This window comes from Physeter macrocephalus, chromosome 9 (genome assembly GCF_002837175.3).
Source record: "Physeter macrocephalus isolate SW-GA chromosome 9, ASM283717v5, whole genome shotgun sequence".
Lineage (NCBI taxonomy): Eukaryota > Metazoa > Chordata > Mammalia > Artiodactyla > Physeteridae > Physeter > Physeter macrocephalus.
In genome coordinates this window covers 30,853,720-30,876,770 of record NC_041222.1, presented here as the reverse complement: position 1 = coordinate 30,876,770, position 23,051 = coordinate 30,853,720, and the positions used below count along the sequence as shown (strand labels likewise).

Below are 23,051 nucleotides of genomic sequence, written 5' to 3'. Positions count from 1 at the left end.
CAAAGCTATCTTGTGTATTAAAATGTGTACTTTTTTTTGCCAAGCAGCTTTCACCTGATTTTCATATGGGTTCAGGCTCCAAAACAGTGACAACTACCGCACTACCTAAGGGGCACATTAAATGCTACTTAAATGCCTACTCGAACTCACTGGGAAGGGAAGATGCAAGTCTCAAATTCAAGCCTCAAGCAGACTGCAACACAGCTGGAATAACAAAAAAAGGCACATGAAAAAATACTACAAAAATCAGAGCAACAATAAGCGATGGGACTACCTCGTGTTGAAGCAGCCATGGAAGGCCTTGAAGTAAACAGGCAGTGTTGGTATTTGAACTAGACCTTGAAGGATACTGAAGGAGCCCATGTGAAGTTCGACAAAATAGCCTGGACTTTTAAGAAAACAGAAAAACACAAAACATATTTTAGGTATGAAAAGGGGACCCATCTGGCTGGATTAAAGGGCCTGGAGGGAAGAGGACAGAGGTGACCAAGTAAGACTGGCAGGGACAATAACCAGAGGCAGATACACAAGGCTGTGAGTGATGGGCAAAGAGGCAATTACCGGAGTGGGAAGTCAAAATCAGAAAAAAAACGGGCATACCTAGGAGGCCCAAAGACCCATGCCCCTAAAGGAATTCTGCATTCACCACTTTAAAGGTGTTCCCTTCCAGGGCGAGCATTCCAAGACTGTTTAAAATGTGGGCTAGTGGTCTTGACCGTGGAGTGGGGGTGTCCCAGGGGCCACTCTGGACAAGCCAACAGGGAGCACTGAGAATATAAGAACTTTGATTTTAACCCCTTCATTTAAAATTTCCATGTATTATACATATATACAACATACCAGTAAAGTAACATATTGATAGAACTTATAAATTATAAGTAAACAAGTCTGGGGATATGTTTTTAAACTTTTTACTGACAGGCTGCACAAAATACCGCAGACTAATAAGCTAGTTAGATCAGTAATGACATTAATATCACACCCAGTCCAGTGAATTCCCTGGCGGTCCAGTGGTTAGGGCTCCACACTTTCACTGCTGTGGGCATGGGTTCAATCCCTGGCTGGGGAACTAAGATTCTGTAAGCTGTGTGGCACAGCCAAAACAAAACAAAACAAAACAAAGAACCCAGTCTAGTACCACATGTATTTCAGCGGTTTAACAAACTGCATGAGTTGGACACACAAGTTCAAATGTACCTACAATCTCAAAGACAACTGATTCCACTTTATCAAGTGAATAATGATTATCTAATGAGTATCTATTGGAAATAGGTGCACTACCCTTCCGGCGTGCACAGCAATGTATACCTACCACACTTAATAGCATTTTTTCTCTATTTGGCAGATGAAAAAATCGATTCAAAGCACAGAATTCTTCTACTTATTTTTTCCTTATACCCAAAATAAGCTTCACACTACCCTTTTCTCGCGAACATATTTTGTGGTCAAAGATGACTAAGTAGCAAATACTACTACTAGAAAAACTAAAAAAATGTGTTTGTTATACCTAGTATGAAAACATGCTGGGGAAGGGGGTAAACAATGTTCTCATGGTTATGATTGTATGTTGCTTCAAAGCAGACAAACAGAATTAAAAACTTAGTAGTTACTAAAAATTGAAATGCAAAATAATGAAATACAGACTTGTGTGAAATCACAGTTTAAAACTTTTTGTCAACGTTTCCTGGAGTTTCACAAAAAGTGTTATGGTGACTGGGTGATCTATAAACTGAGCAATTCTATAATCATGGTGGTTTTTCAAACAATTTTAGAGACCATTTTTTCTTTAACCAAGTGAATGGTAATATATCAATCTCTTAACGTTTGTTAAAATTTTGGTAATTTTTTTTCATTTTTCTGATCAAACCATGCCTCAGAAAAAAATTAGAAAATCTCTCCCACACCTGAGGGCCCACGCCTACACCCACACACCCCCCACAAACACAGACTCTACTTCAAACATCAAGCCATGTTCATGGAACAATCCTATGGCACACTTCTCACTACAGAACTCACCAATCCCATTAGCAAACACTATGTTGAAGCTATAAATGCCTAATCTTGTCCAATAAGCCAACTTCGCAAAACAGCTCTCTAAAGTTTAATTAAAAACCATTACACCAAATATTCCACATTAAAAGTACTAGTCCTGAGAATTTCAATTTTTAAAAACCTGAAGCAACAGTAAGCATCATGGATAGGAAGGGGGTGGCGGGGGGCACGGGACATGACTGAGTCAATCAAACCTTAATGAGTCCAGTCAGTTTCTTAGTTTAATCCACTTCTAGAGACCACAGAAGTTTAATAATAGAAAAGCTGAAGACTTAGATCTAGCGAAACTCAAAATGGTTCCAGGAGCCAGTAACTGAATATATCTTTAGTGTGACTACCACACAACATGATTTATTTAAATATTTGCTAAAGGAACAGATTTTCCTTTCTGTGTTTCTTAATAAACACTATTTGGAGGAACATCTGAAGCCCTCTGGACAGACTCTCCTTAACTGACACACAAGGTGCTGGGTTCCGAAGCCTGGCGGGGACTCATGCCTCTGGAGCAATGAGTCCCCTCTGGTGAGAGGAACCCTACTTTAGGGCCTGCCCAGTCTAACCCTTTTTACAGAGCAGAAAACCAGGGCCAGGCAACTTGTTAATGACTCACCCAGTCACTAACTGAAGTCCCTAAATAAGTGACCTTAACCCACTCTATCTTACACCAAGGTAGATCCCAGAGATCAGTGGGACATTCCGGCCTCAGCCCAGCCCTCTGGAGATGGCAGAACAAAGGGGAGGGGAGGGAGGCTCTCTGACCCAACGTGTGCCTCCCTGGCCTCACCCGACCTTATCACATCCTGTCCTTACATAAAATGCTGATATTTTGTTCCTCATGGGTTTTTTGGTTTTAATTTTGAACTTTAAAAATACTGTTTACCTTGAGCGCTAAACTTTTTGACATCTCCCTTAAACTCTGTGCCAGAGGCAAAGGCCTCACTCACCTCACCCTAGGCCAGGCCCTAGACAGAAATCTGCAACTAGCCCAGCTGTGGAAGGGGTCAGGAGGGTGCTGCTTAAGGAGTGAAGAATCCGCCCTGCTTGCCAATAAAAAACAAAGGCTAATCTTGCACCTCGGAATCTAGGTTCTAAACACAGGGAGCTTTATCTCTTAACTCCTACTTGTAAAGGACAGGCCTGGCTAATGAAATCAAGTGGGGGACCACTCCAACCTTGAAGACAGCTACCATCTTTGTATTACAAGGTGGAGCTTAACTCTAAGTTCCTATACTCCAGCTGGTCAGTTCCATTCTGAGATACTGACTTAAAAAAAAAAAAAATCTCAAAATGAGAAACTGCAGACTGAAAACCCAATGGTTTAAAAACAGGAAGAAAGGTAAAACGTACAAATAGTAAGAGTCACATCTAAGGAATTAACCCACAGGTGAATCCCTAACAGTTCCACCTTAACACTTTTAAAACACTACTAAAGAACAATTTCTTTCTAAAGAGAAACTTTAAAGCACACATCAAAACTGTGAAAGCAGTTTCACTCCAAAATTTATATGGTCTGAGACACTGCTTGCTGAACTGTCACACAGAGTTTGGAAATGTTCAGCTCTCGTCTGTTTTTTTTTCTCTTTCTCCTCTCCTTCCCCACCCCACAATCAGGATTGCAGAATACTTTCCTTTCAGAGCTAGTCCTTTCACTTATTTTTAAATTCTTCCACCACCCTGGAGAGCCCTAAGCACTCACTGTCTGCCTTCAGAAGAACACAGGCACAGAGAGGCAAAGTAAATGATCAAACTCACTGCATCACTGGGGCTCAAGCAGAGCCCTGATAACACGTTTCAAATTTTCTTTGGTTCTTCGACCCATTTTAACCTGTGCACAGTACTGCTCAGTTGGTTACAACTTTCTACCTACCCACAGCTGTGGTCCCCACAGACCAGTCAGTACTGCTGATTTTCCTAATTTTTAGAACATGAGGCTCACCCCAAGGTGTCTCATAAATGATGAAGTTGATCAAAACAGACAAACACTGAGAACAGGCACGCAGTAGGGTAGACTTGGGTCGCTAAGCACAGGCCCAAGGGTGATTCCACCACTGGCCTCATGCTCCAGTGGCAGTGGGGGAGGAGGGAGACAGGGAAGAAGCGCTGAATTGGGAACCAGGTGAGCCAAACTCAAGCTTCAATAGATGCTTGGCCCTGACAAGTCCCAGACTCTGAGCATGCACCCAAAGTTGCAGGTAGAGCAAAACACCTACCACCCAATCTACTTCACAGGACGAGGCAAATCGCTTTTGAAAACTAAGTGCTGTACAAATTCATGCCACCAATGACAACTTATGGCACGGCTTCATCAGTGTGCTGAAAAGGTATACAAGTGGGATAAATCAGGCTTATATAAGTACTTACAGTGCATCTTATTCCCCAAAATATCAAAGGAGGTAATACCACTCCACATGACAGAAAAAAAAATCTTTAAATATCACACTGCCAAACACACTAGGCACAGCCCTCAAACACAATTACACTCACGTTAACCTGCTACTTTTTCATGTACCCTAACACTGGTGGTATCAAAATTGCTCCATCTTTCATGAAAAGTCTCCACCTCTCCGTATAGAGATATCTAGAGTTTACACGACCTACCTGAAAAGAGGACAGGCAGAAATCTATAAAAGGCTCAAAGGAAAATTTTTTGTCTTCATGCTACGATTAAAGATTTAAATATCCATGACCATCCTGATTTCATTGACTTTTCGGTAACCAGCCACAAATAGAAGCAGAGAAAGTGAGGGGAAGGCTTATCAGGAAGTGTTGACACAACATAAACACAGACTGCGGGCACCAAACCAAGTAAGGAAACCACAATTATACCATTCTTGATTTGGACGCACTTCCACTTTAAAACTTCCACACGGAAAAGTCAGTGGTGAGATTTGACACTGAAACCTCTCAAACTCACTCCTCCAACAAAGCCGCTGAAAGGTGGGGAGGAGAGCGGTCATCACACTGGAGACAAATCTTAACAACATTAAAGCTCTCTCCGCGGAAAGTTTCCCCATCACTGCATTTTTTTTCAGTAACAAAGATGTTGTCAGAAATGACAATTTTTTCTGTCCCCTGATGATGCCTTGCTAGCATTTGGTTATAAGCCATAAAGCAGGACTAATTTCAGCCTGTCAGGAGTCTCGCTAATGCCCAGTTTCCCCCTAGAGAGAATTCCTGTCAAATCTAATGAGAGCTCCAAAGGCCCTCTCTACAATATAATGAGCACTTAGGCCATGCTGGTGATCAGGCGGCAAAAAGCATCAATTTGAGCCTGGCTACACCCTGGGGGCCAGACGTCACCAGTTTTAATAAGAATTATGATTACTAGCTGCACCAAATGCCTCCTCAGAACTTATTATTAATGTGTGACATTCAGAAGCATGTTTTTCAAATGTAAGGCCACTTTAAACTGAATTACAGCACTGTTCTGCATACCACTCTAGTTAAGGGTCTGTCAGCATTTACAATATAAACTAAATTTCAGGGGGCTTAATATCCTACTATGAAGAACACAGCATCTCTCAGCTTTTCACATCTTTCAAATTACTAAGCATACTATTAATGCACACTGGCTCATGGACAGACAATATATACCCACAAATGCCCGATGGAATACAGAAACTCATTAGAAAACTATTTTCACACCATGGGGTTCCTGACCCTCCTCGCCCCTTCTTCCTTCTTCCTATGCGATAAAGAAGAGGTCACTCCACCAAGCAACCTACAGGAACCCAGAAGAATTTCACACCTCCTGTAGCTCCCCCAATAAATCCAGCACCAGCACACATCACATAGAGGTGGCATTCCCTTGTATGGAGTCGGTGAGGTTATTAAATCCTTTGAGTTCATGAGTTTAAGACAAAACTCAATCTCCTCTTACCCTTCCAGAATATTTGTTGGGGAAAAAAATGTGCCTTTAGGGTAACTTAAAAAATAAAGTGGCAGGTTAGAACTCCTTGACCAAGTCTATTTGCATAATTAATTTAAATCACCATATACCTTCTAGCTTAATTACTATCAACAAGTTACAATTGCCTCAATCAGGCAGTAGCCATTTAAGCACACAGAAACAAAGGCACAAACCCAACATAAACTAGGCTACCAACTTTGCAAATCAGAATAAAATCAGCACTTTTAAAGGCCCAATTACATTGTTAATGAAAGACCCTGAACTTAACTATCTCCTTCCAAACACATAACTGAGAACAGATCTAAGGTACATGACGATAATTAACATTATGAAATCTATGATGAATTAAAAATCAAAGAGCGCAGTTACAAAAGCAGAATTCAACTCTGAAACACACTTGCTTAATGAAAGTCTTTGAATATAAGGAAGATCTGAAGGCTGAACTAATCAATTTCTCCACCGTGCCCCAGCCGGTCAGCCATGCTCTTTAATTTAATGAAACAAGGGTTTGAGATGAAATAGCACATATACATCAAGTAAGAATTGTATTGTTGCACTTTGAAATGTGTCCAACTGTGCAACTTCATCTGATGATAATTTTTTAAGAGGCAATCGATTTCTAAAAGACTTATTGTACCAGAGTCTTGATGAAAAAGTGAATGTCAGCATATCTCCAAAATACTTACACCCTGCCATTAATGCTTTCTTTGGCAGACAATGACTACTCAATTGAGGGTCCTCTGGGCTGAGCAATCATTTAGCTTTTCTTCTCTTATGAGATCCTTAGTGCCTTGTTCCAGCTCAATACTCTTTTTATACACCATTATAGCAGCCATAAGTGTGAATTTTATGGGAACTTGCAAACTCATAGTCATAGCTTGAGCTTTCCAGTCACTAATCTTTTCATGCTTTTAAAACCACTAGGACTGAAGCAACGCCCAACATATGCTGTGGTCATAAAAGGATGCTTTTTTCACCTCCAAACCTGCATCAACTGAGACATTTTTCAAAAAGATGTTTGCTAATAAGCCACTGATCCTGAGTGTCGCTTTATGTAGCCCCAAAGCATAGGGAGAACTCCATAGTTAGTCATATACCTTGTTTAACCTGAATAAAGACACTCCCAAATACCCTTCTTTCCCACAGAGATTCACACTTCTTTCCAAATCAGCATAAAAACATAAGCTATTATGAACTTCAGAACTCTACAGGATACACAGATCTTTCAAGAGGAAAATAAATGTATCCAGGCAGAAAAGTCAAGTCAGAGCCTCAATTCCTACCTGCCTATAAACAGGCTAGTATACACTTCCAAAGTACCTCTCACCTAGTAACTTAAACATTCTATAACTGTCAAGAAGCAGCTCCTGCTGCAGAATACTGCCACCAATTTGCAGGAAGGGAAACCAAGGCTGAAAAATGGCATACAAGTCCCCCCCACTCCTGAGGACAAAGCCAGTATAATAAAATCATGACTTACTTCTCATCTCAACTTGAGATTTTGCTAAAGCTTACCTGTTTATGCATTTCTATATTTAATCCATATGACATTTCATAATACTGTAAAAAAAAAAAAGAACCAAGCATTTCATTAACTCACATTTTGTAATGCCGAGAACCCATATTTGTTAATATTACGTGAAAAAGAAAAAAGCCTAATCTTTGATACCTACCATCACATAGTGCCTCTGCATTTCTGTCTTTTCACTTGCCAGTTTCTCACATTCCAATTTAAGGCTACGAAAACAAAACAGGCAACTTAATGTAAACATTATGTCACTTGTTTTAACATCTGCCTCACATATTTGCACTTCAAGTAAAAACACAGACCAATTTGGAAAAACCATAAACTATCTAGGTAAACACCCAAAAGCTTTGTCCTTGCATTTAATAGGGAAAAAAGGAATAAGGTGAACAGTACAAGGTATCCACTCATCAACTATTCTTTTTCTTCTTGGTGCAGACCTGGTCTCATGCCAAGAATGAAAAAGATCTGTCAAAACCTCTGATCTACTCAGAAGACTGATTTCTCCTCATGGTCATCTGTTCACTCGTACTTGCTTCCCTGCATCAGAGTTTGCTTCCCTGGACTTCACCAAAACCTGGCCTTTGCACAACCTTCAGTCTCAGGCATAGGCCATCTCTGCCAACTCAAATAGTCTCTAGATTTGAAAACTGTACCTGTAAAGTTACTTCTACAATTGTTGGTCCCTTTTAAAACCTTTGTTTTTTAATTCCCTGCCAAAACATGTTACATAGCTTCTGCAATTAAGTAGGCTGAAGTCTTCCCTGCTTGGTAAACGTAGTGTAGGCAGGTATGCTTCAAGCTCTAGAGATTATTATCTTCAAGTAGACAAAAAGCCAATAATTACAAAGCCTCTGCAGAATATGAAAATTCACACCCAAGCATCTGTGTGTTTTTCAAGTGTGACAAAAATAAAAACTGTCATTACAGTGATTTCTTTGCTCTAATCAGCTAAAATTTAATAGAAACAGGGGAAGAAACTAACATTTCTAGAAAGTCCACTATGGACAGGGTGCTTTACAAACAGTTTACGTTTATAAATTTTCTGAAGCAGCTCTCATTAGATGAAGACGCTAAAGATGAGATGGCTATAAATGTGACCCCAAGCCCTGTCCTACCCAAACCAATCCAGAATGAAGCCAAAGCAGGTGGGCTTCCCCCTACACGCATCCACACACCCACCCCTCACCACCGCTAATGATGGGCACAGCTGAAAGCATCTACCCTCCCAAAATGGACTTTGCCTCAAAGAACTCAATTCTAGTATGGCCAACAGTGATTTCAACACCCGCTTTGCCTCCCTGAACCTGTACTCCTGAGCTGGGGCATCGACTGAACCAAGGTTTCAGCTCAGCCTGTTGCAAAATAAATAAATGAAGTGCAAATATTGACAGTTCTCATGCAACTCCTAAACACACGAAAAAAGGCTCCCTGGAACAGCAGCAAACGGGCAAAAGGGAAACAATAGGAGGAGGTGGAGACAAGAGAAGAGGCGGCCCGGGAAGAGCCGGGAAAGGGGGTAACGTGAATGACAGGTCTTAACTGCGACTCCACACGCCACCGCCTGGACGCAAGTACTAAGTACAGCCGCCGCCGCCACCAGGGGCACGGAGCTGCCGGGACGACCACTCACCGGGCGCGGCCGGACACGCACCTGTGATACTGCGCCTGCAGGAACTGAAATTCCTCTTTAATCCGGTCCAGGGACTCCGGGATAGTGAACTTGAAGGGCTGGCCTGCAGCCTGGTGAGGCGTCTAGGGACGACCAGCGAGGGGGACCGAGGGACGGATATGAGGGCGGTTGGATAGAGAAGTCAGTCAGAGAACGAAAGAGTGGGTGAGACATAAACAAAAAATAAAGTTAGAAGTGGAGGAAAACGGAGCCCCAAACTCGAGTTTGCGCTTCACTTTGGGGAGAGGGAAGGTGGACCCTCCCAGATCCGAAGCTTCTAAAGAGGCTTGGAGCCTCTTCCAGCCTCCAGGGCGGGTCGCGGTAAGCGCGCCCGGGTCACCTGGCTGAAGGGACAGGGGCTCCCCGGCGGCGGCCGGGGAGGACCTGGCCAGACTGTCGTCGACACCGCCGCCCTCTCCCTCACCGGGGCGATAATGACCCCGGGCACCAGAGGAGAAAACCCCCTTACGCTCCTCATTTCCAGTGTCGCCGGGGCCACCTCCAGGCGCGCCGGAACGGTGGCCGCATTGACATGTAAATAGGCGAGACGAGAAACAAAGGGGGGGGGCGCCCTACCCGCCTCGGGGAAGGGAGAGGATGTGGCCGCAGGAGAAACCCCAGTCTCCCCGAGCGCCCCGCCCGCCCAGTCTAGACGTCAAGTAGGAGGGAGCCCAGAGCAAAGGGGGGAAATTGAGAGTTTCAGTCCACTCCCCACCACAGGAGGGGACGGCCCGGGACCTCCCAAGCCTAGCACCCCTGGAGGCCAAGGTCTCCGCCAGAATGCAGCAGCCACCCACCTCCTCACCCACATCAATAGCGCCCACCCCCGCCCCACTACCCTGCTCCCTACTCAGCCACCAGACCGCGCCTCACCGGGTGCCGGCTCTGCGGGAACATCGCTCTGGCGGCGGCCGCGGCTCTGTTCCCAGGCAACTCAATTCTCCGCTCAATTTCCAACTTTAATTTCGCCGAGGAAAATTAAGCCGGGAAGCCAGGCAGAAGCGGGTAGCGCGCTGGCCACGCACGCAGGCGCGCTTGGCGGGGCGCACAGGCCACTCGGCGCCGGGCCGCTCCTGCTCCCGCCGGTGCGGGCTCCCGCGCTCAGGGCCACATCACGGGGCAACCCGGGCCCGGCTGCACCAAAAACCTGCGGAGCGCCGCCGGCACTCGGGAAGAGGGCGCAGGGGCTACGCTCCAATCCGCGGGCCTCGGCCGCCCGTGCTGGGAGGTGGGGGCGCGGTGACTCCCGCCGCGCTCCCCTCGGCGATCCGCGTGCGCCGCACCCGTCCCGGGCAAACAAATCCAGGCGGGCTGCTCTCCTTTGCTATTCTCCGGGTCCGCCTCTTTTCCGGGTTTTCCCCGCGGCGCCGGCCGCCGGCGAGGTGCAGGTGGCGCGGCGCTCCGGGCTAACCCCACACAAACAAACCTGACGGTGTACAGGGCTGAACCCCGCGGGTCCGGGCAGCGCCCACAACCAGGCACCCGCGGGCTTCCTGGAGGCGGCGGGGTGCGAGGTCCCGGCCGCAGCAGAGGCTCCGCGCCCGGCGCCCCGCAGCCTTAACCCGAGCCGAGGAGCGCGGGATGACGATGAGGCGGAGAAAGTGAGGAGGGCGCGCCGGGAGGCGGCTTGGCACGCCCAGTGCGGCCGGCTCTCGGTGTTCTCCGCGGTTGCACAAACCCTCCTGGCCCGACGGGGCTACTCCGCGGAGGGCAGTCCCGCAGCCGCTCGCAGCTCCTCGAGCCCTGGGCGCATCCGGGCGCCGCGGCCCGCGCGCACTCGTCCTGCACGGCCGGCGCGACCGCTTCGGACCTTTCCTCCGAGCCTCTCTGTCGACCCCCTTTCTTTCCTTCTCTTCGTCAGCCTCTCCGCAAAGGGCGCTCCAGCCCGCTGCAAAGTTCTCTCACGACCCGGGGAACGACATCCAAGAGATGGTGGGGAAAAGCCCAAGAGTGCTCTACCCGCTCGGCCTCCCTCCCCGGCGGGCAAACTCCGCGGGCGAGTCCGGAGTATTCGCGGCGGGGGTTAAGTCGCCGAGGGCCACCGGAGGTCCGGGTTGGTGGCGCGGGTCCCGCCCGGCCGTGCGAGGGTGGGGGTGGCGCAGTCAGCTGCGTCGGGGACGCGGGGCACAGGGTACCCGCCGCCACCGCCGCTGCTGCTCCTGCAGCCGCCGCTCCCGCCGCCGCCGCCGCCCGCGCCTCTCGCGCCGGTTACATTAACACGCGGTTTCACACTCCGGAGCTAACCAGCGCCGGCCCCGCCCAGCCCCGCGCGGGCGGGGGGCGCGAGCGCTGAGCCGGCGGGGGACGTGGGCCCGCTCGGGTGGAGGGGGGAGCGGGAAGGCCCGCGTCAGCCAATCGCGTGCGCCGCGCCCAACGTGGGGTGCTGACGCAACGCCTCCTCAGAGCCTATGGCAGCGCGGCACCGAACGGACTGTCTCCCCCTCCCCCTCTCCTCTCCCACCCCGCTCGCTTCCATCTCCGCCATCTCCCCCGTCTCCCCTCCCATCCACCCCCACCCCTCCTCCGCCAGCCGCGTCCTCCCGGGCTCGGTGAGGAACTGTTCCTGGAGGAGCCGCGGGACGCTGAAACCAGCCAATGGGAAGCGGCGAGACGCGGAGATTGGCACTGTAGATGGGAAGGTCGGTGGGAAGGAGAGCGGCGGAGCTGGGCTGTCAATCAAAGTAACGTGGGGCAGCTGAGGGAGCGCGCGGGAGCGCGCGAGCGGGAGGGACCCGCGAGTGTGCAGCCGCGGAACCTGGGGGCTCAAGTGTGCAAAAATCCTGCCACTTGTTCACTTTCCCTTTAACGAAAATCCTCAGATCTCAGTGAAAGTAACTCAGAGACTAACCGCGTAGTTTCTAATGAGGGAGAGTGGGTGCTTTTTGCTGGTTCGAGCCAAACGCGTCTTTCGAAGCTGGCCCCTTGTTTGATGCTACTCTTGAAAGTGAGGTCACATTCAAAAATTTCTCTGAGGATTGTTTTTCCCTGAGCTGTCTTTTCGCGGACTCACGAGGAGTGGACTGTGCACTTCGTGGAAAATGCATAAAGGGGCAACTCATTGGCTGGCGTACGTACACCAGCGGCTTAAGACTAGGCTTCTGATGCCCACGCCCACTTTTGCACCCAAGGTGGTAGGAATTGGTTTTCATTGGAGTATTTCAAACCACTTTGCAAAAAGATTGGCCTGACTTGGTTTGGCGGGAAGGATACCCGCGGTGCTGCCAGGGTAAGGCACACGCGTCCCAGTCACAGATGCGTTGTTTTGCCCGCGGCGCGAAATCTCGGGTCCTTCTCTTGATAGTCCTGATTTCGTTGTGTTTGAAAGTAGAGGGCTGCTGAGAGTTTTAGGGGCCTCTCAGCAACATGACCACGAGTCTGTTTCCAATTACTGGAAACAAAGGGAGACAACGGTATAAACAGCATTGAGACCTGAAAAACCTGTCCTGCCCACCCCATCCCCATAGTTAGGGTGGTACCCCCCCCCGCCCCGGCAGAAATGTGTAAGGAGCTAAATGGGAAGCGTTGGGTAAAGGACGTGGAAAAAATTCTTACGAGGTGGAACTTGACTTTAAAAGGATTTTGAGATTTTAAATAAACAGGGCATACTGCGTCAATCCCCAGTTTTTGTCTGTTTTTCTAAGTACATCCCACAGAAAACCTTCAATATTGCCGCATTTATACTTGAGTTTAAAGAGCAGTTCAGTTGAGCTATTTCCACATGATTGGTACGTGAATAATGCTGTTTTAGCCATATGGTGGTGAATTCTTCCATGAGAAAGACACATCTTTGACAAGCGTTCATCTTAGGTTGGAACATACTTAAGTTTTTGGTGTTAATGGCCTCCGTGTTACCATTATTTTACTTTCAAGAGAGTTATGGAACCGCATTTATTTAAACAGAAATACAATTTATTCGAAGATTTGCTTTTACAGAGATCTTTTTCTTGAAATATTAAAGGAATCATTTTAGATAATACATTGCACTGGTGGAGTTCTTAAATATGTATGGTATTGATTTGTCTATAATTGGATCAATCCCAAATATCAATATAAATGAAAAATTAAAGGAGTGATTTTAGCCAGTCTGTACAACACCATAGTAATTCTCAAACAAGTTCAGCATTGTGGCTCATTAAGTGGGGTAAGGGAGGGATTCTATTATTCATTTTGCTGACATGAGAAATGAATAGGAAGGAAGCACTGCCCCTTTTCTCGGTTAAACTTGGTGATGACAAGAGCAGGCTTGCTCCGCATACAGAACTTTCTGAATCATACTGGCATGGGCAACTAAGCTTTGCCCGTTGGCAACCTGTGTGCCTTGAAATCATGTGGTGAATGGGCCACCTATACCAGTCTGTGGTTGGTTCATCCCATAATCAGCTCCAGGATTGTATAGAAAGTGCTTAGATGCCACAAATATGCCTGTGCATGCTGGGACAACTAGGGCAACTGAGACTTTTCTCTGGCTTACCCAAGCTTTACTTTGATTTACTGGCACACGCTGGTACTTAAGTAGAGAAGTTAGAACAGGAACAAAACTGTTGCTACTTCTTTTTCTCTCCCCTCCCCATCCTCTTCAAAATCAGTTCTAACACATTGTTTTTAAATGTTCTCTAATATAACTGTTCACAGCAAACACGTCTACTCACCATATTTCCTAGTTTGCCAAGAGTAGAAATTAGAAATTCTCTTTTAACTAGTGCTTCTTTACCAGTAGAGTTTGAATCACCAGGCCTTCTGATTTCCTTATGATGTAGTATCTGGAGAAAAGAAAGTACTGATTTGAAAATTGGAAGGCCTTTAATTGTTTGCATGAAGATGGTCGGTTTTTGATGGCTTCTTTCTCTTACAGCACCTCCTCCTTAAGACAGGAGGCTGGGCCCTTTTTCAAGGTCATGTTTTCTATGTGATTGTCATGCTGTAATAATTATTCTACAAAACTGTCATCAAACTGCATTACAAATGATGCTGTTTAAACAATCAAGTAGCTTTAATCTTATGTTTTAAATAAATAATATATGTGCAGATTGCCTACAGCCTTTTTAAAGGAAAATAGTCCTACTCACGAAATCTATAATTTTGGTGTGCTGTTTAAAGTCTGTTAACCACAATCTTCTTTAACATATTCATATGTTGATGATGTTTTTTACATGAAATAATATTAAGTACCCCTTGTCCATAGGAAATTGTCTCTGAAAAAATTTTCTTCTTTATCCTCTGCAAAAGAAACAAAAAGATTGCCAGATTATTTTATCATTGATGCATATATGAGTATATTTCCATTCACTTGTTGCTGAGTTATCAAATTTTCAACTCACCAATAGTATAAGTGATTACAAAAACTAGGTCCTATCTATAGTACAGGTAGTAGACACAGTGGGAAAAATTATGAATGCTGATCATAGAAATTATGCATCTTTTAAATCTATTACTGTTTTATTTGAAATAAATAATAATTATGCACTTTTTTTGTTTGTTTGTTTTTTGTGTGGTACGCGGGCCACTCACTGCTGTGGCCTCTCGCGTTGCGGAGCACAGGCTCCGGACGCGCAGGCTCAGCGGCCATGGCTCACGGGCCCAGCCGCTCCGTGGCATGTGGGATCTTCCCGAACCGGGGCACGAACCCGTGTCCCCTACATCGGCAGGCAGACTCTCAACCACTGCGCCACCAGGGAAGCCCTATGCACATTTTTAAAAGATCACTTCTGTCATTTTCTTTTCCTTTCAGCTGTTATACATTTCCTCATTTGACTTTTTTTTAAAAACTGGAAGTGTTCTTAAACCTAAGAATGTAGGATCCAGAAGAAATATTCCGAGCATTGCATTAAAACCTTTTTTCCCCTCACCACTTTACCAAAGAAAAGGGCAGGATGGGCATGGTGGGTGGAGGGGAGAAAGCAGAGAAGAAAGAAAAAAAAAAAGTCAGTAGCAGATCCATGCAGCAGTAAAACCTCAAATAAAATCACATCCAAAGAATCTCTTGCGGTTTCACACAATATGGTAAAATTAGAGATTGCAGGAAACCAACTAAATTAAACTGGGAGCATTTGAAGAGAAACGAGCAGACTTTATGAAAATGACACATTGACTGACCAGTATGCTTTTTTTTATCAACAATTTCTTTGTTAAGACGCAGATCAAAGGAACCTGCATATGTTTTCATTTTGTTCTAACTAGAAAATTACATCCAGATGTTTAATAGGCATTTGGTTGGTTTTTCAGCATTGATTAGATATGTTGGTTCTGTTTGCTTACAAGTGTAGCCGGATCATTAGCTAATGCAAAGAAATGTTTGCTGTGAGTTGCTAATTAGGGCTTTTGGAAACCCTCCATGCTCAAGAACAATTTGTACAGTGGCCAGAGAACTTGTGGGACTTGGGGAAGTTGTTTTCCTTTCTCTGTCAGGGTGGGGAGAAGCAGACAGCCCAGTTCCCTAATCTCTTTTTGCCTAGGGGGATTGCGATGCTATCCCTGAGGACTGGAGTGCAAATAAATTAGGAAGAGACCACACAGGCACTCCCAAACCCAGAGATAAATGTGCTCTTTCTGGAACCACCACCATGCTGTCTGTGGGGGTTGGGGGAGCGAACATTTAAAACGATGAACATTAACATGTCGAAGATGCTTGGTGCTAATGTTATCAAATACACAGCCTTTTAAAGTATACTTTAGAGACAGATGGGAAAGCCCTTTATGATAAACGAGTGTACTTGAATTCATTACTGTAGTACTTATAATTGAAAATGTCTCCTTTGCAATTTCAGTACTTTTACAGGGTACAAGAGACCAAGCTTTGGAAGGGGGAGGCTGGGGCTCGCAAAAGGAGTGAGGGTGCATAATTCTGGAGACGAGGATGAGACTGGGAGGAAATGCAGTGTTTACTTTCACAGCCCACCCGTTTGTTTACCTTGTTGAAGCCCCAAAACTTGTCGGAGATTAGCCGTTCACACGGTGTTCAAATAAACTGAGAATCTGAGGCACCAGGCGGATAAACTTCTTAGCTGGCCAGTCATGTTTTTAAAAACACTTGGCCTGCGGAAGAACACCACCTCAGCCGGGGCGAATTTTGTTTATGTAAGTCTGAACTTCTAGAGAGGTGTAGGTCCAAAATAGCCTGTGTTTAGAAGTCATCCTAGAGGTGCAGATACAAATGTTCCTCTACATCTCACCGCCCCTTCCAGGCCTGCTTACATCTCTTGCCCATGTATGGCACACGCGTTAATTTGGACTGGTAAAAGTTGGGATAATACACTTTTTTTTTTTTTAATCCTTTTGGTTTAGCATTTAGCTCAACAGAAGCTGAAGGGCATTTGGTGGACAAAAGAACAAGTAGTTAAAGGAAGCACCTTTGACGGCTCCTTCCTACATATTCACATAATGGAGCAAACCCGGGCCACTTTAATACCCTCTGCAATGACCCACCTTGCTGCAGGCCTTGGACTTGCTAGGAAACCAACCTTAAACAGGGGCACCTTTCCTCTGGCCTTAAAAGCCTTTGCTTTTGGCAGTATTATTTAAATAACTTTTCTTCCTGAAGCTAGCAATTTCTCTGAGGGGTTAAAGCTGAGTTCAGCTAATCTCTGATGGCTTGGTGCGCCTCACAGTTGAAGGCAGGTGAACTCTGGAGATGAGAAAGGGGCTAGAAAGCAAGTGAATATTCCAGATACCTCCATGGCTTCTAGAATGCTAAGTCTAGACCTAGATGAACAAGTCAAGTGACATAATTACAGAATGTTGGAACATTTCACAAGACGACTGGCCTGGGCTCTTTAAAAAGTCAGCGTTGTGAGAGGGAGAAAAAAAAATTGGAGAAGGACTGTTCCCTATAAACAAAGACATATGATGAAAATGCAATATCTGAATCTTTATTGGCTCCTGGTTCAAAAAACCCCAGCAACTATAAAAGATGTTCTTGGGCAGTTTTAATGTGGACTGGATATTAGGTAATACGGAATTATGGCTAATTTTTTTTTTTTAATGTGAGAATTGTAGTCGTGTCAGAGGATGTTCTGAGAGGATGCATGGTGATACATGCAACATCAAATGATGTTTGCAACTGCAGAAAAAAAGTGTGGAAAAAGAGAAAGCAAATCTGACAAAAAGTCTACAGTTATAGAATTTAGGGATAGAATCTGCAGCTATTCATTTTACTATCCTTTCAACTTTTCTGTATGTTTGAAATTTTTCATGATAAAAAGTGGAAAGCCATTTTAGGTTCATTGTCTACATCTTTTTCTTCATATGTTAATGGAAATTCCCTTTGTAGTTAAAAGATTGGCTTATGGGCTTTCCTGGTAGCACAGTGGTTAAGAATCCGCCTGCCAATGCAGGGGACATGGGTTCGAGCCCTGGTCCGGGAAGATCCCACATGCCGCAGAGCAACTAAGCCCGTGCGCCACAGCTACTGAGCCTGCGCTCTAGAGCCCACGAGCCACAACTACTGAGCGCACACACCTAGAGCCCCTGCTCCGCAACAAGAGAAGCCACCGCAGTGAGAAGCCCGTGCACCACAACGAAGAGTAGCCCCCCTCACCGCAACTAGAGAAAGCCCGCACGCAGCAACAAAGACCCAACTCAGCCAAAAAATAAATAAATAAAAAGATTGGCTTATGATGTTTCTACTTTTAAAGAGTACGAAAAAATTGGCAATCTTTTTATTTTTTTCCCCGGATCATGTTAAAGCTATTGTAGTAACACCCAAATTATTACCTGGTGTTTTTCTCTGGATCTTTTAGTTCTTGTATTATGTATGATATTTTATTTTTGTTTGTTTTTTTCTGCAGTCTCAAATGTCCCTTAGTTATCAATGAACATACAACGGAAATCTTTAAATAAATTAGGACATTACATTAGCAATCCTCTAATGCATCGCTTTGTGGGCCATCAAGCTCTGAATCACCAGAAAATCTACCATAAAATAAAAAACTGCTTACATATTAAGAATAAGGTAGTAGCAAATAAATTTTATTTCAGTTTCTTAATTCCCATTATAAATAGTTGTTCTCCTGACCCTTTCATCACTTGAACCCAGAAATGAAATTTATAAATTGTTAGTTTGATTTGGAAATTTCCTTAATATTTTGAAATATAATGCTGAAACAGATTATTGCTCTGTGTACTAAGCTTTAAATATTAATCTTGTAAAGAAATGAAAATAGCACTAAATCTTGGATGCTGATATTATGATCATCTAGAATCACAGAGGCACATATTTATGATGTGCAAATAAACAGTTTTCCAAAAAGTTGTGAAAAGTGACAAGGCATAATCTGAGGGTTGACAGTTGGAATGCCCCATCCATCAATTTTTTCTCTTTAATCATGGCTATTTAGCATGATTTTGTTTTTCCTATCACCATTATGTTGACTGAAAGGAAACATTCTGTGACAATGGTAAGCAGATTCCAGTCTCTGTGTGAACAGATTAAATTCACAACTTCCAGTGAAAAACTTGAGTGCATTAAAGGGAGGCAAATATGAAAATATAGGAAAACCAGTACTTTTTACACAGTGTCCAATATATCTAGCCACCATCCACATAAGCAATGCTTATGTAAAATGAAAAAGATAAAAATAACTTTTACCATGAAAGAAAAAGCCCCATGGGGACAGAGTTACCATTCTGGTTTCCCCCATTGGCAGTCTCCACACTTCAGAAGAACTGGCAAGCTACAATTGGCACTTGAAAAAGTGTTACAAAACACTGACAAGTATTAGAGAAATGTTGATTAATGTAAACAGCCTGCCTCAAGGAATAATACCTTTCTTAAGAAAACCGGTTTCTAATTAGCATTCCTATGGATATGGGTATCTCCAGGTAACTCCAGGAGGTTTTTCAAGAAGTTATTTGCCTTTGCTGTTGAGTGGAGGAATCATCATATTTATATCTTTAATTTCTGAAAACTTAAAAAAATTGGTAGGTTAAAAAGTCAATGGACCTTCATAATAAAGAACAAATTTTGCCATTTGCAGAAACATGGATGGACTTGGAGGGTATTATGCTAAGTGAAATAAGTCACAGAGAAAGACAGATACTGTATGCTATCACTTATATGTGGAATCTAAAAAATACAACAAACTAGTGAATATAACAAAAAAGAAGCAAACTCACAGATACAGAGAACAAACTAGTGGTTACCAGTAGGTAGATGGGGTGGGAGGAGTGGCAGGTATAAACCATTGGGTATAAGATAGGCTCAAGGACATAGTTTACAACACAGGGAATAGCCAATACTTTGTAATAATTGTGAATGGAACATAAGCTTTATAAAATTGTATAAAAAATAAGTAGTCAATCAATGGACCTTAAAAAGGAAGGAAATTCTGACACACGCTACAACATGGAGGACATTATGCTAGTGAAATAAGCCAGATACAAAAAGACAAATACTTTATGATTCTACTTATATGAGGTACCTAGAGTAGGCAAATTCATAGACAGAAAAGAGAACTGAGGTTGTCAGGGGCTGGGGAGAGGAAAGGGTGGGGAGTTATTGCTTAACAGGTACAGAGTTTTAGTTTTGCAAGAGGGATAGAGTTCTGTGGATGGATGGTGGTGATGGCACCACAACAGTGTGAATGTACTTAATGACACTGAACTGTGCATTTCAAAATGGTTAAGATGATAAATTTTATGTGTATGTTACCAATTATTTTTTTAAAGTCAGTAGGATTCCTTTTTTTGGTTATGTACCAGTTTTACAGTGGATTCTTATCCTATTCATTTCCTGAAGTTCTGCATACCATTGTTTGTTTATTTACGTGTCAGGCACTGTTCTAAGTGCTTTATTGTTTGTATTACCTCATTTGACCCTCAAGGCATTTCTATTACCATCCCTATTTTACTGACCAGAAACCTGAGGCCCAGAGTCACTTGTAGGAGAGCTGGGTTTTGAACCCTGGTATTCCAGAGAACTCACTCTCAGCCACTGGCCACAGCGAGTACTAGTTACCCTTCAGAGTGCCATTTCTTATTCTCTCCTCAAATCCCTCATTGATCTATTGATAGAAAAACGCATATGTATTTTGCTCACAAGCTTGGTAGGCTTTCTTAGTACTTTGGAGGTGAGGTTGATAATTTAAGAATTTATATTCCTGCAAACAGAGCTCCCTCGGCGCTCTAGAACTGTGTCTGCCAGCAGAGAAATGCAGCCACCTTCAGTTGTGTGCTTTCTGGCAGCACCTGATCCATACACCAAATTACAGTTCAGCAAGAAAAGATGGGCTCAGTCTCCAGCTGAAGCAGAGGAATGCTAGAGACAGCAAATCCTAATTTCAACTAGGACAGCAAAGCAACTGTCCTGATTCACAACGTTGAAAATATTACAATTTTAAAAAATAAAAAAAGCGGGGGGATATATAGAGTTCTGTGATTAATGATGCTTTGGGATGTCCCGGTAATGGTAGATGTGTAGTCTGGGTCCTGATAATATGTTTGGAAACATTTGACCTGTTGAATGTAAATGGATTGTTTCTATCCTCCAAAACCCTCTTAAAATCAATGGATTTTGAGTATCTTTGGCCATGAACCATACTAAGGAATATATTTTAAAAATCTCAGTTCAGTTCTCTCTCTTTCACATACACAGGGGTCATATACACAGGTAGCAACACAATTTTAAAACACTACTTTAAATTATGTTATTGTACTAGTCAGCGTTCTCCAGAGGAACAGAACCAATAGGAGAGAAAGAGAAGAGATTTATTAAAGGAATTGACCCATGCAGTTATGGAGGCCGTGAATCTGCCATCTGTAAGTCGGAGAACCAGGAAACCAGTGGTACAATTCAGTTTGAGTCTGAAGACCTGAGAATCAAGGGACTACTTGTTTAAGTCCCAGAGTCCGAAGGCTAGGGAACCAGGAGCTTGACATCCCAGCTCAAGAAGAAAGGAGAGCTCGCCCTTCCTCCTTTTTTTCTGTTTGGATGCCCCCAGTGGATTGGACGATGCCCACCTGCATTGGTGATGGTGATCTTGACTTAGTCTACTGAATCAAATGCTTATTTCCAGAAGCGCCCTCACGGACACACGCAGACTGCTTTGTCAACTATCTGAGCATCCCTTAGCCCAGTCAAGTTGTCACCTAACGTGAACCATTACAGCTATAGAGTTTTTCAGTTTGATTATTAACAACTTCAGCTTATGGAAAGTCATTAACCCCAAAACCATATTATGCAAAATGGTGACACGAGTCTACTCAATAACATTAGGACAGATTGTTCCTTCCTTTACACTTTTGGCAATGATAACTCATAATCCCTACCTTAAATGCCACTACAAAGTTCCAGATCAATAGGATTCAAGGCTCTTCAGAGAATTTCCTGCATAATTCTTGTGTCACTCCCTTCTCTGCTGGCCCTTTTCTGCCTCAAGTTTCCATCTCCCCTCTCAGGATCCCCATCCCATCACCCACATCCCATGGCATCCCTCATCCTCCTTCCTGCCCCATCCCACCCCAAGCCTAGAGTGGTTTAACAAAAAGAGTACCAGACTCAGAAACAGAGGGTCCTGAAATGGAATCGCTATCTGCCTCTTACTGTATGACCTTGAGCAAACTACTCCCCTCTCTAGGTATCAGTTTCCTCATTCACCTAAAAAACCAGGATAACAGCACAGGTCTCTCAAGGTGGTTGCATGGACTGAAAGAGATAAGCTGAGATAACACAGTATCCTACTTCACTCAGTACTTGATCCTGAGAACCTTGTTCCTTTCCCTCTTTTGCCTGGGGCTTGATGAAGGCCCTACCCTAGGTTACTAGGAGCTGGGGGATTACCACCCCTGCTATTATGCATTCTTGGAAATCAGATAGCAGCACAGATTCTAAAAGTGTGTTCTGTGGAACTCTAGTCCAACCATGGCCCAATACTCTGGGGCCCAAGAAATACGTCACCATGGTGTTTCTTGGAGGCAGGAGCCGTGGATCTTGAATGTCTTCCCATTCAAAGACTGTTTCATACTCAAGGAAAAACACCCCTGGTACATATATCTTTTTTGGAAGTGAAAATACAATTTGGGGTGGGAGTGCTATGAAAACAAATAAGGAACAACATACAATTGTTGTTCTGGGTGGCTAAATTCCCTGAGTTCCCCATTTAGATAATATAATAAGAAAAATGTGGCTAACCAGTGAGAGGTTAATGGAATTATGTCTCAAATAAGCTCTTCTTGAGTGTCACACCATCTCACCCAATGAATGTGAAGCTGTGCGTTGGAAAGACCTTGAGAAACACATATAGAAATTATAATATCTAATCAGTCAATTAGATATTAACTGAACTCTTGAGGAATGTGATCTGGCCTAGGATTCTTTTTGAACTGGGAACTTCCACTTTGCTTTCACATCATCTATTTTATTAGCGATGGCCGAAGCCTCTCAATCTGTGAATAAGGTTTAGTGAGAATTGATGAGCCCTGGCTAAGTAAGAATCCTAATGGCCGTGGGTTGCTGTTCTGGAGTAGAAGTCAAACTCAATTATCTTTAAATTCAACAATTCTGTGTCAACCAAGGGACTCTTTAGGACCTCTTCTATGTGTCTTTCTTCATTTGAAATCTTTTGTTTGAAATCAGGCCTACTTTAGAAAGACAAAAAAATTGAAATACAAAACCTTCATTTATGAGGAGAGTGAAAGGAAAAGAAGGGATTTTTCTTTCTAGATTTGGCTTTTTCTGGTAAGGATGATTAAACCATCGGGTAAACAATCTTGGCTACTCAGATCAGACTTTAAAAAACAATCCAAAACCCTCATGATTTATAAAGCATAGTATGCTTAGCATTACTGTGTACAGAGACCCATTCTACCAGCTTTTACATCTCTGTTCCTCCCTCCCCCCACTGCAGCCATTTAAGGGGGAGTTCTATTTGGGAAGATAGAACAAAGCCTATTTTTATGCT

At 44.0% G+C, this 23,051-nt stretch overlaps 1 protein-coding gene and 1 long non-coding RNA gene across 9 annotated transcripts in view; one reads left to right on the top strand and one right to left on the bottom strand.

Moving 5' to 3' along the window:
* Positions 1-11,332, bottom strand: part of LOC102979815 (transducin-like enhancer protein 1) — an 87,141-nt gene extending 75,809 nt beyond the window's left edge. For 3 of the 8 annotated variants that reach the window (XM_028493855.2, XM_028493852.2, XM_028493853.2), the window contains exons 1-5: positions 10,033-11,332; positions 9,142-9,242; positions 7,636-7,699; positions 7,478-7,522; positions 275-388 (exon numbers count right to left, since the gene is read on the bottom strand). In XM_028493855.2, coding sequence (XP_028349656.1) covers positions 275-388; positions 7,478-7,522; positions 7,636-7,699; positions 9,142-9,242; positions 10,033-10,056 — 348 coding nt within the window. In that variant the 5' untranslated portion in view covers positions 10,057-11,332. Of the gene's footprint in view, positions 1-150; positions 227-274; positions 389-7,477; positions 7,523-7,635; positions 7,700-9,141; positions 9,243-10,032 lie in introns of those variants that run through there. The other 5 variants (XM_024126882.3, XM_028493857.2, XM_028493854.2 and 2 more) reach the window with 3 other exon arrangements.
* A 331-nt stretch (positions 11,333-11,663) lies between these two features.
* The window catches only part of LOC129392412 (uncharacterized), a 113,825-nt gene continuing 102,437 nt past the window's right edge, over positions 11,664-23,051 (top strand). Inside the window, exon 1 of the long non-coding RNA XR_008618212.1 lies at positions 11,664-11,798. This is a non-coding gene — a long non-coding RNA (uncharacterized lncRNA). The remainder of the gene's footprint in view (positions 11,799-23,051) is intronic.